This window comes from Hemibagrus wyckioides, linkage group LG01, assembly GCF_019097595.1.
Source record: "Hemibagrus wyckioides isolate EC202008001 linkage group LG01, SWU_Hwy_1.0, whole genome shotgun sequence".
NCBI classification, from domain to species: domain Eukaryota; kingdom Metazoa; phylum Chordata; class Actinopteri; order Siluriformes; family Bagridae; genus Hemibagrus; species Hemibagrus wyckioides.
This window is the reverse complement of record NC_080710.1, coordinates 4,061,933-4,074,954: the sequence shown is the minus strand read 5'-3', so window position 1 is coordinate 4,074,954 and position 13,022 is coordinate 4,061,933. Positions and strand designations below refer to the sequence as shown.

Genomic DNA, 13,022 nt, shown 5'->3' with positions numbered 1-13,022 from the left:
ACACAATCTGGATCTTATGATTGTGTGCGAAAGCGAAGGAAAGAGACATTTAAATTAGAGTTGTTAAGAGAGCAGTTAATTAGTGCAGCACATCTTTCGTAGCAGGTGCCAGAATCAAGCCTCAGATGAAACGGCTCGGTCTCGCAGGAAATTTCCAAGACGCACACCGAATAAGACAACTCGAAACAAGACATCACTGGAAAACTTGATACGTGACCAAATGTGAGAAGCGGTTATTGATCAAATCACGCCTTCGTCCAACGAATCAAACGGCCCACAGCTGAGCCCAGACGTTTACCGTCTCCTCCCCTAATGGCGATCTGAAAGCTTTTCGCTTTATTAAAGAAAAGACTTTGCCCGAGGTTAAATCAGTTCCTATAAAGATTAAGGAATAAAACAGTAAAGAAATGGACTCCATTACCACCATGTTTTTTCCTCTGATACCACAGCAGTTTTACCAACACTGACACCCGTTCAATAAAAGAACGCATGGTAACTTTTATCCATTTATCGTTACATTTAATGCTAACAACACAAGTTGGTTCGCATGTTATCACTTACGCTCACACTGGACACTCCTTCCACATCAACGACGACGCGTACCACTAAAATGTGCTTACGTGAAGCGGTTACTATGGAAACGACATTCAAATGAGCGCACTAATATTAAGCTTAATTTACGTCAAACTTAATTTGGATCGTTATTCAGAACGACAAGTTATGCTAACACAGGAAGTGAAGTAAAAACTTCTTGTAAAGCAGCTTTTAAGCACAAGAGAGTCTTGTCTTTGACCCACATGCATTATATTAAACCATAAAGCTGTAAAACATACAATCAACAAATTTCTATTTATGAGAAATACAGCAAAACATCTTTGCATGATTTTTTGCTATGACAGCTCAGTTTACCCAGAGGTTCTGGTGCAGTGCTGGAGAAACAACCCCAACACATACAATCCCACCCCCCCTTCCACTATTGTCCAGGGCCAGATATAGATCAGTATGAGAATGGTGCTGACAAAAGTAATGCTAGACACAAGGTCACTCTGATCCAGTCAGTCAGACATTTGTTATTCAAGCAAACGTTGGGAAAAAAATGGTGCTACGTTTATTCTGTATGTAATAAACTCCAAATTCTGTACGGCAGATATAGTGTCACTTTATTAGAAACATCATAAAAGCTGGACAGTTCACATACTCTTTTTCTAATCTTTAACTACCCAGATCAGGGGAATCCATGCCCACGGTATAGTGTCTGCTTCAAGATTTGATGCGATGCTTTTCTGTTCATCATTGCTGCAAAGCATGGTTAGTCAGGTAATTGTAGTGATCTTTTCAGCTTGAACCAGTTTCACCATTCTCCTCTGACCTCACTGTGTCTGCAAAACGGGAAGTTTTTTGCATCATTAGCCTATTGTGTGTATGAATCCCAGCAGCTCTGAAATACTGAGATACCAGCCGGTCTGGGACCAACAGCCACGCTATAGCTGAAGTAACATCTTCTGACATCACATTTCTGCATTGTGCTGCTGCCACCTGATTGGCTGATTACATTATAATTGCCTTAATGAGCAAGGGTGATCGTTATGATGAAAATTCATCAGACATGAAACGTATTTTATTACTAAACATTTTTACTTTTTATGTACAGTTTAAACCATTAACTGATATTAAGAACTGAATTTTATTTGGAATTAATCAGGACTACTTTAACTAGTAGGTGCTATATGCTACTAGGGTTAGATACACTCCCCGACTCTAGAAGTGTTTTCGGTAAAAAAAAATGATCTACTGGTTTTAGAATGATGCCTCTTTCAGGGACACGTTAAAGCTGGAAAACAAGATTTATCGTGATAAATTTTACATTGTAAAACCTTCCTCATTCAATTAGAATGTGCAGACTTTTTTATTTCCACTGTACTTAGCATCATCGTTTGAATCTGTTATGACTGATGAGCTTTGGATAGGGAATTAATTTTTGTTGTCAATTTAACAAAGCTCATTATAACCAGCCAAGAGGAGACAGATTAACGATGGATGGATTGGAACAATCTGATTGATGTTTTGGCACAAAATCAAATTAACAGCCTAACACAGGGTGTAATCATGAACTCTAGAGTGGCTTTTAGACAAGTGTGAAACACATTACCCTCATTTTAATTAAAACGGCGCAGGCTATTAAGAGCAATTATGGTTTGGTTTGGGGTGGGGGGGCCGGGAGGCATGGTAGACACCTCTCTCAAGTCCAATATCTCAAAGTGTGAAGCACGTCTGTCAGATAAATTCAGACACTGAACGTGGTTAATCCCCAAGTCTCAGATCAATAAATCTCAGGCAGATAAAGGTCCAGGTTCGCTCTCTGAAGTAATCCTTTAACTTAATCTCAGCCCAATCACAATACACTGTGGCTGAGATTCAATTTTAAGGTTGAGGCAGAGATCAGCCGGTGAAAGCACATAGCTAGATTAATCAAATAGTGGCAAATAAAAACTTCAGTACAATGTGTTGAGTACTCCGATGTCACGGCAGTCACTCGAAGAAAGTTAATTAACTAGGAAAAGATCGTTTTATTACTCACATTCGGCTGTGTTTAAGGACGAAGGCGAATTGCATCTGAAGAAATACTTATTTGAGGAATTGAACTAGATAAAAGGGACATGACAATGCATCACAGCACAAGAATAAGAAAAAAAGGCTCACGAGAACCGAGTAGAGTGTAATAATTATTTAGATATTGTGTGGTTTTCATCATGGCACAAGATATTTAATGCCTTATTTTTAAATACACTACTGATATTCTTTACAATGAACAATAACACACATAACATGCATTATAAAGACAACAATAACTAAATACACATGAAAGAGCGGACATTACTATAGGAGTGTGGGCTAAAGTAGTAAATGACCTAAAGCTGGCCTCAGGGCATCAGGTTTACATACCAGAGGTCACAGGGTTCTGCATGATGCTCTTTAAATTACTCTTAGTCTGTCTAAAGAGACTACTTTGACTATTCTACTAGCTCAGCTTTGCTGTCTAATCACAATTAGTCTGTGAATGACTATACATACACATACATTTTAGTATCCCCTAATGCTGTCTTCTAGGGCCACTGCCCCTCCCCGCATATGTATATGCTACTTATGTTTACCTCTTTACAACTATAACAGTGAAAATACATGTATTATAAAGACTAACAATAACTAAATACACCACAAACATTACACTTTCAATGTTTCAAGCAGGGTTTCGGCCTCTTGACATTACTATAATAGTGTGGGTTGAAGTTGTAAATGACCTAAAGGTGGCCTCAGTGCAGCTTTACATACCAGAGGTCACAAGGTTCTACACGACACTCACGAGACTGAGGCGAAAGAGACTAGTAAATTTGCTGGATTTAAAGGAAAGAGTCTTTTACTATTTTACAGGCTCAGTTTTTTGCTGACTAACCACAATTAGGCTGTGAATGACCATGCATACAAAAGTACATTTTAGTGTCCCCCAGTGCTGACTTATATCACATTTACATTTCTGTCCTTTAGCGGTCAACCTTATTCAGAGTGACTTTTTTTTTTTATATAAAACTGAGCAATTGAGAGTTAAGGACCTTGCTCAGGACCCCAGCAGTGGAAGCTTGGTGGACCTGGGATTTGAGCTCACAACCTTCCAATGAGTGACCAATACCTTAACCATTAAGCTTCCACATCCCCCTGAGGCCTGACTTCTGAGGCCACTGCTCCCATCCCATTCAGGCATGGTTTAGGCCTCTTGACATTACTATAATAGCGTGGTATATGTAGTAGTAGTATAGTAGTAAAGTAGTATATGACCTAAAGGTGGCTTCAGTGCAGCCTTACGTGCCATAAAACACAATATTGTACAGATAGAACCTTAAAAATATTGGAGTTATAGTTTGAAAAACTAGGAGGGCAAGTTTCTATCCCATTGTAATGACAAATGTAAACAACTCTGCAAAAAATAGTCCAATGTCATCAACGGCCTCAGTGTATCATCAATACTCTTAGTCTGTCTAAAGAGACTAGAAAGCTTTGCTGGAGTTAAGGGAAAGAATCTTTTACTATTTTCCTAGCTCAGTTTTTTGCTGACTAACCACAATTAGTTATGTTGTGAATGTCCCCCAGTGCTGACTTCTGGAGCCACTGCTACCCCCCGTACTTAAGGATACCTCTTTACAACAACTATAACAATGAAAAAACCATACATTAAAGTTTTACATTAATTGAAGTTAACATTTATGACAAATAAAAGGATCTGAGAAAGTCAGCTTTAAGGATGTCCGAGCCCCTACCTGAACTGGATTCATATACATGAGATATTTACTTAGCTCTTGTTAAAGTAGTAAATAACCTACTACTGACTTCAGATCAGGTCTCCTTGTTTGTTTTACTTAATCTCAGCACAGATACTGAGACTTCAGGTCACAACATTCTTCTAGACAAATCAGAAAAGTTGCTCGGAGGTAAGGGAACAGAACTCTGTCCTGGCTCAGGTCTTATCTGACTGACCACTATCAGTTTGGAAATGCTAGTGATGACTTTATGTTCCACAAGGTTCTGTTTGCACTCTTATCACAACGTACACCCTTTTAAACCATCATAGGATAAGATTGTCCCTAATAGTTTGTCCTCAATTTAGTTGTATGTGATGCCGTAGCCTGATTCTGAGACCATCCATTCTACTGCTCTGATGTTTCTCATTCTCTGGACCTGACTCGTCGTTATTCTCTAATTTTGCTTGAAGAATCTGCTACTTTGGATGGTCCCACGTGGATACACTTAAGATTTGTACTTCTCAAAAAAATGTTGATGCCTATGGCTCACCCTTGCTTCAGTGGATAATCTTTAAATCTGTACAAGAAGAACTGCTGTAATCATAAAGACTCTCCTAGGCTCTTCATTCACACCCACATACTGTAATCATTTATAATTCCACTATCGAGTGTTTTGATTCTGGTTCCTCTCTCAAGGTTTTTTCTTGTCACCGTCACTTAAAATCTACATCCAGCTCTTTCGTGAAAAAGGCTATTGTTAAAAGTAACAGTAACCCGAGCACAGGGCTGAACCAGGGACCCTGGAGTGATGCGTCATGGTGCCTACAGGCATAAATATGAATATCTGTATTTATAATATGTGCAGGAAATGGAAAGACAATATGACAATGACGGGAAAAATCAGCTACATCACAGGCGGAATAATGTGACTAAGCAGTGTAGGCTGCATAGATAAGAATATTTCTAACAAAACCCATGACCATTAAATGAATCATTACTCAAATGGCTCATCACACACCAACTCTACCGATTGTGGAAGTCTGGACAAAAGGAAGCAGCCTGCCCTCTCTATTTTGAGCTGGTAAAAAAATTTCATGAGCAACTTTACAATTTATTCAAATAAAATTGGGCTTGTTTCACATTTTCTTAATGTTTCTTTCCCCCGTATGTTTAATAAACTACTTGTAGCACTACAACATTTATTACTTTAATAGAGACGAACAAATCTGGAAAAGCTCCAATATGCTGCCCAGTCCCATGTTTTGGCTGCCTGGAAATCTAATTAACTTTATAAATAGTAGCTAACATAATATATTAACAGTTAGTAATAGTCGCAATGTTAGATATAATTGATGAGATAACTTGAAATAAGATAGCATACTGTATGGAAATACTCCATTAGTCAATGAATGCAACAAGGACATTTTTATTCAAAGCTTCATGCTTGTAGCATGCAGCATCCTGTGGAAAGGCTTTCTCCCAGTATGTCACTGGGCGACTGTTACTTATTAATTTAGCATGTGTTCCACTGTGTGGCTTCGCTATAAACCTTCGTATTATAGACTATTATTTACTGTAATGGTGAAAGACAATATCCACTCTCTGACTGTTAGTCACTATTGAACGCTTCCTATAATGTGCACATGTTTTCATGCCAAGAATGCAATTACCCCTGGGGTGAAGGCTAGAGTGCACCAAAGACAAATGCATTTCCTTCTAATTAAAAGAAGCACAGCATTAACGTAAAGAGATACTTAGATGGCGCTGGCAGAAACGAGAACAACATCTGGAACTGAAATAAGACACTATGATGAACATCACCTGCAGACGTCTCTTCTACCCTCCTGAACAGTGGTTTCATGTAACGGTCCACTTCCTGAAAGCGACTCGACCCCCCACTTCCCCACCCCTCATGGCAACGTTTGCACGTGGTACATAAAGACTCATACATTTTTAATTTTTCCTTTTTTTTTGAAGCAGAAACAGAGGCTCCGATTCCTGATACTCAGCTGTAACCCAAAGCCTGGTCACTGCAAGGGCATGACAGATTTTACGACCCACATAAAAAAGACGCACTTTCTATTTATGAAGGATGTTTAGTGAGTAAGGTGGAATATACAATCTTACAGGCTGGGGTTTATAAAATGCTTTAAGTTTAAAGGTAAATGCCCGATAGGAATTTATTAACAGCCCAATACACTACTATATCTGCAGTGACAGCAATGACCTCATCCCAGTCAGGCTGCCAGAACTCAACAATGATAAGACCATGTGCCAGGCAGTACAAGGAACAGAACAGGGAGGTGAATGCATGTTTTCTAGCTGAAAAACTGAAATGACACAGTAGTAGTGGTTGCAATTGGGACAAATTTGACCCCTAAAGGTAATAAAACATTTGATCTTACCATTGATATAACTCTCTAAACCTTAACCATATACCCATTAAACTTAATGAATGAATTAGTCAGGTATATTTTTCCCCTTGTTTTTCTTAGCAACAGCAAGAAAAGACTGTTGTGGAATGTCAACTTAATAATGAGCAGCTACACAAGTTTCTCAAAGATTCTACTTGGTCTGGGTCACAGTGGTTCAAAGTAGGCGACTAGCTAGTAGTATTTATATTTGGGGAAAACTAACCAACAGAATTCGTTTAGAAATATCACAGAAAGCAGAATTACGTTGATGACATTGGACTACTTTTTGCAGCATTGTTTACATATGTCATTAAAGTGGGATAGAAATTTGTCCTAAAGGTGTTTTTGTCAACTATCACTGATATTTTTAAGGTTCTATTTGTACAGATTTGCAGGATTTTATATTGTGATCTATGGCAGGTAAGGCTGCACTGAGGCTGCTATTGGCCATTTACTACTTTAACCAGCGCTACTATAGTAAACCAGCTATGCCTGAAATATTTGATGTGTTATATACAAGTTCTATTTAAAATAGCTATTTTCTTACCTTCGTAGCAGGGCACATATGATGAAGTACACAGTCTGAAGCCTTTCTATAGCTTGCTAGAAGGAGCCTTGCAAGTATGTTAACATATCCGCGGGATCCTATACAGACACTAATTGTAAGTGTAGTGAAAGAACACAAGGGCAATACTGAAAGAATGCATAAGTGTTCATGCAATAAACCCGTTATTTATGAAAATTATAGAGCTGGCTATGGTTGAGGAAATGTCAGAGCCAGAACTCATCAACATGCTGATAGCTTTTCCCCAGGCATAGTGGCATAAACACCAAACAAAAAACAGAAAGGAAGAATATTTCTGCCACATCAAATTTGGATTAAATCTGAATAACAGTCATTGTGTTACACCTCGATCAGACACACCCACAAAAAAAAAAAGATAGATATGTTGATTAAATACTGTATACTTCCAAAAAGAAATGTGAATGCTTCCAGGTTTGTTATAGTATTCCACTTTTTACAAGACCAAAGGAAGCTGTGAATGTATTTATAGTCTATGCTTAAAAAAAAAAAGGTTAATATTAATGGCAGCATCAAGATCTGAATGCTTGCCTGAGATCAGTGACAAGAGCAAGACTTTCACCAAGAGTGACAAAATCCCCACTTTCATTACTCAAATCACTGGCGCATTTTATTGAATTGCAAACTTTCCACCACACACAGTGCTGGAGGTGAGAACTTTTCAGTCAGGGAGTGCGTTCAATCACTTTTAGATGCAATATGAGACATTTATGATTGGAATTTATTGTTACTGTGGTAAAAAAGATATTGGGGTCAATGCTGAGCTTTATATATCTTTGACTCTTAGAAGGTTGAGTGTGAATCTTGACTGAGTCGTAATTACTTGCTGGGGATTAATGCTTGTAGACTTGGAGTGTTCTGATTGAAGATGATGATATATTCTAACATTTGTAGATCATGTAGTAACAATTATCATTCAACACACACTACTTATAATTGTTGAGTTGTAATAAATAATGGCAAAGCATTAAGTTGACATAACGGCATAATGCGCTACTTCAAGATAGTAAATCATTACCTTGAAATAATGAGTTATTAAATAATGTCATTAAAAACAATATGCCAAGTTAAATTAACAAACATACTAACATTAAAGTATCAAGGCACAACCTAGGATTACCAGTTTGTCACCAGTTTGACCTTGCGGTTGGGTTACTGAATTTTTGAATGTTTGACCATTGCAAAAAAACTTGCTAGTAGGTGAAAAAGAATAATTAATATTGAAATAATTCCAGTTTGTTAATATTAATAGTAGTAATCAGAGATTTGGGGTCAGTTGCCCATCATCTTAGCAATACCATAGAAAATAAATCCAAGTACCTACCTTGCCTTTTTTAAACCAATCAGTGGTTAAGGAAAAAGAAAAGCACAGGAAAAGAAAAAATAAATCTTTTCCTTCAGTTGAGAAGGTGTCCAAGTCTTTACTTACTGTAGTGAAGTTCTCTGGTCCACAGTCTTTGCCCCGGTACTTGCAGTCCAGGAGCATCTCGTCGATATTGTGGCTTGTCCTCTGCACAAACTCCAGCATGTTAAACGTCTTGCTGGGAAAAAACTTGCCCTCATCCACCGGTTGCCCCAGGGCAGCCATGAAGTCATCAAAGTCGCTCTGTTCCACACCGAGAAGCCCAGCCATCCAGAAAAGGTCATTCCGCTGCATCTTGGAGCGCCGGAAACTGTTGTAGTTGCAAAGGGTGATGGCTGGGAAATACATGACTGGGCTGTCCATCTCGTCCAGGATGGTGACATGAGGATAGCGGTAATACTCCATGACTGCTCCAGCTACCTGATAGAGGAAGATGGAGAGCGAGCTGATGAATGCAGATGCCCAGAGCAAACGCCGGAAGGTGACTCCACCGGGCAGGAATATGTGGCTGAGTCCATGAAGGGTGCAGTTGGCCCCGAAAACAGTGATGTCTGATGGCCGAGGCTGTTCGTCCTCTTCAGGATTGCCCATGGTTTCAACCGGAGAAACAGGACAGATCCTACAATCCTACCAGAAGGTTCTTGCTGCTGCAACTTGTCGCACGGAATGAACAAGGGTTGTCGGAAACACTAGATGCCCACCCTTGTGCATTTTTGAAGGGCATGAGCAAAGCTGGGGTTGAGTTTCTTCAGGGACAACGCGCGGTCCCCTAGTGGCTCGAATAGAGGATAAGCGCACAGGCCAATTGGAAATCATACACGAAATCAATACAGGCTCTAAATAAATCTAATGGTGATTCTGAAGCATTCTGGACATCGATTATAATTCATTTCCACATGTTTCCAGTTTAATGGATTTTAATGAAATGAACCGAGGAAAATGTTTGCTCTCATGCAAAAATGACAGCGACTTTATTGACTGCCCAAATGCTTCTAGTGTCAACCGGATACTGTACACCATTATGTACTGTACAAACAAACTCGCATGAAATCCATCATCATCATCATCATCTCTTGCAGTTTCCAGAAGAGATTTTTACACCACATTGTTGAAGACAAATGCCATTGTGCTTTTGTGGGATTGATCTATAACATGCTCAACAAAAGCTTCAGAGTTGGCTGCAGAAATAACAGTATGTTATTTAAAAAAATGTTTGTTGGGATCAACAAAGATAGACCTGTGTGAAGATCGTAGGATGGAGTGATTCAGCACTAAAATAAAAAGTAAATACATAATGACATGTACTTGCACAGAAACCGTTTCAAGTCCAGAGACCTGAAATACTCCTTGTCCTTAATGAGGTCCATGTGGAATTATTCTGGATGAATAAAAGAGGTTGTGCATCACCAGTTTCAGAACCTTAGTGTCTCTGTTTGAGCCACAGACTAAGCAAGTGCTGTCTGAAACCAGAGATTTTTGCATTCGTGTAGCTCGTCCAATATTCCCAGTGATGCCTCATCATCTTTTTTTTTTTTTTTAACTATCTTTCTATGCAAGAAAAAAGGACACGGCCATTTCATTTTTTTTCACGGCCAATTTTCTTTAATGTCACGAGGACATGATGGGAAGGGTTCTGCTCTTACTTCTTAGAAAGAGGCTGCGAATGGACTGTGTCACTTTTTAGCCTGTTCTGGATATAGCTTTAGATCCCTAATGAGCATAGGCGAGGTAAAAAAAATAAAAAATAAAAAAAGACGACATTCCTCACCCGACATGAGCATGAAACCAGACTCGAAGAGAACTTCAGTCTTCTTCTGGGTGACCGCCTGGATACTGAGATTCTGAATCATTACAGTATACAGATTAACATAGAAGGTTAACATGATGCTCAGAAGATTGTCAGTATAAGTCCTGGGATGCGTACAGGACAGTCTTTATGATTGCATCAGCAGTTTTGTTTCCCAGCGCCATTTTGGTACAAGAAATATGCATTATTTATTTATTTTAAGTAACGTCTTCAACGTTGCCTTCAACATTTTTTCAAAGGCTAGGTGATTTTTTCGGGCGCTTTTTGGTTGACACGTTGGGGGCGTGGGCGGTCTGTTCTATTTTTAGCCCAAGCTTGGTGGCACGACTTCCTGTGAGGACCTTTGACATGGAATGCTTGGCTTGGGTCAGTTCTTTGTAAGCAGCCATACAGTTTCCATACGCTTCATATTGGGAATATTGGTAATGTTTTGGGAAGCTGGAACAGATTACCTGCATTTACATTATTTCTTATGGGAAAATTAGTTTCACAATACAAATCTTCACATTAAGAACTCGCCTCCAGGACGAATTAAATTCATATACCGAGGTTCCACTGTACTTGACCGTTTCTTTTTTTTACCCATCTCGAGGCATCTGGAGATTGTGCCAGCTCCAGTAGACAGAGGTGAACCCTGCGAGGGTCCCTGAGGCATCCAGAGATGGACCAGCTCTGGATTCTGCTTCGTGAGGATGTGGGTATATCAACGCAACGCTGCCAAGCCTATGTGGACTTCGAGGATGACAACAACCTCCTTATACACACACTAACATTCTACATATGCTGTATCTGCATCACACAACTGACTGTACATGACTGCAGAAAGGACATTGATCATAATCACACTCCCCAGTGTTTATAATCATTTATAATCACACTCTCTGGTGTCACCCAAATGAGGGTGGAATCCCTTTTGAGTCTGGTTCCTCTCAAGGTTTCTTCCTCATACCATGTAAGAGAGTTTTTTCCTCGCCACAGTCGCCTCAGGCTCGCTCACTAGGGATTATTTTGACTAACATCTAGGACTTTTGCATGTTTTTTTGTTTCTTATGTTCTGTGAAGCTGCCTTGACACAATGTTCATTGTTAAAAGTGCTATACAAATAAAATTTAATTGAATTAAAGTTGATTTATTGAATCTAAAAAAAACCATACATTTAAGCAGTCAAAAATGTCTACTCATTAAAAAAAATAAAAAAAAATTAATGATTTACCTTCAATCTATAATTTGGGTAAAAAGGTTTGAACTCCTCAGTTATTACCATAAAATCACTGATTCCAGTGATCTTCAGGAAAATAACTTCGGGAATGATGCTACTTCCTGTCGAACCTGTGACTCTGGAATAGGAAATATTTCCAAGTTTTCCATGGTGGTGAATGTGTTCAGGTAAAATGTTTGAGTGAATGAACAGAAAATACAATTTTTGTGGACAAGGATGCTTTTAAGCTCAGGATTTGTACGACGTTACAATTATATGACGAAGTAAAGAGTAAATATAGCTCACTATAACAGGAGGAAATGCCTTGGAACATTTTAATTTCTCTGAAATGTGCAGGCAGGTTGAATTTCACCAGACTTGAATATTTCCCCCTCATTACATTACATACAGATTTGTAAGTGTAGTATCAGGATATAATATGATATCAGAGAGACACCAGATTCTCCGGAAACATATTTTCTAGGATCTAATTACAAAAATCAACAGCGATAAGGGCCGTCTGGAAACATGATCACGTAAAGAGAGTCATCCATTAAGGAAGGACGAGAGCTCGATCAAGGACAAAGCATTTAATGTAAAGTGAAAATCTTGAAGTCGGACAGCTTTCCATCCTGCTATACGCAATACACGGCTTTAACTCAACACCCGAGTGGATTTAATGAAATTCCCTTAAGGCAAATGGTTTATATCTCATGGATATTAAAAGGTTTATTAATGAGCTCTTATTTGCTGAGCATCTTACTCTCATTACTGAAAATTGACTTACATTGCACCTGAATAATTTACAGTTTGAATATGTGAAAAAGATCGCATGCAGAAATAAATCACAAGAAACAAATAGCAAAAAAAAAACAATCACGTATAGGGAAAAAAATCAGTACACGTCTAAATGTATGTGAAAAGTGAATGAATGAACGAACTGCACGTTGAAAAAATGAATCATGATTAAAACGAAATCGCATGTGAAATTGTTTGGAAAAGAAATCAATCAAGAAAAAAAAAATTACATGTAAAATAAATCAAGTGTAAAAATCATGTGAAATAAAAAAGAATTTTGGGTTAAAATCACTTTTCAAAAAAAGACCCCCAGAAAAATCAATAAATAAAAACACACATGAAAAATTAATCATGTGTAAAAACCACAGGATAACAAAAATGAATCATGTGTAATTTAAAAAATCATATTTAAAAATAAAAGAATTAAAGAAAAAATTTAATGTAAAATGAATCATGTGTAAAAAAAAAAAAAGTCAGATGAAAAATAAAACTTGTAAAAATCACACTTTAATAATGATCCATGAGTAAAAATCACAGCAAACAAAAATGAATGATGTAATTAAAGTA

At 38.2% G+C, this 13,022-nt stretch overlaps 1 protein-coding gene across 1 annotated transcript in view; it reads right to left on the bottom strand.

Moving 5' to 3' along the window:
- LOC131359890 (acid-sensing ion channel 1C-like) overlaps positions 1 to 9,325 on the bottom strand; it is a 36,220-nt gene extending 26,895 nt beyond the window's left edge. The window contains exon 1 of the mRNA XM_058400051.1: positions 8,719 to 9,325. Coding sequence (XP_058256034.1) covers positions 8,719 to 9,243 — 525 coding nt within the window. The 5' untranslated portion in view covers positions 9,244 to 9,325. The remainder of the gene's footprint in view (positions 1 to 8,718) is intronic.
- Between the last annotated feature and the right edge of the window lie 3,697 nt (positions 9,326 to 13,022).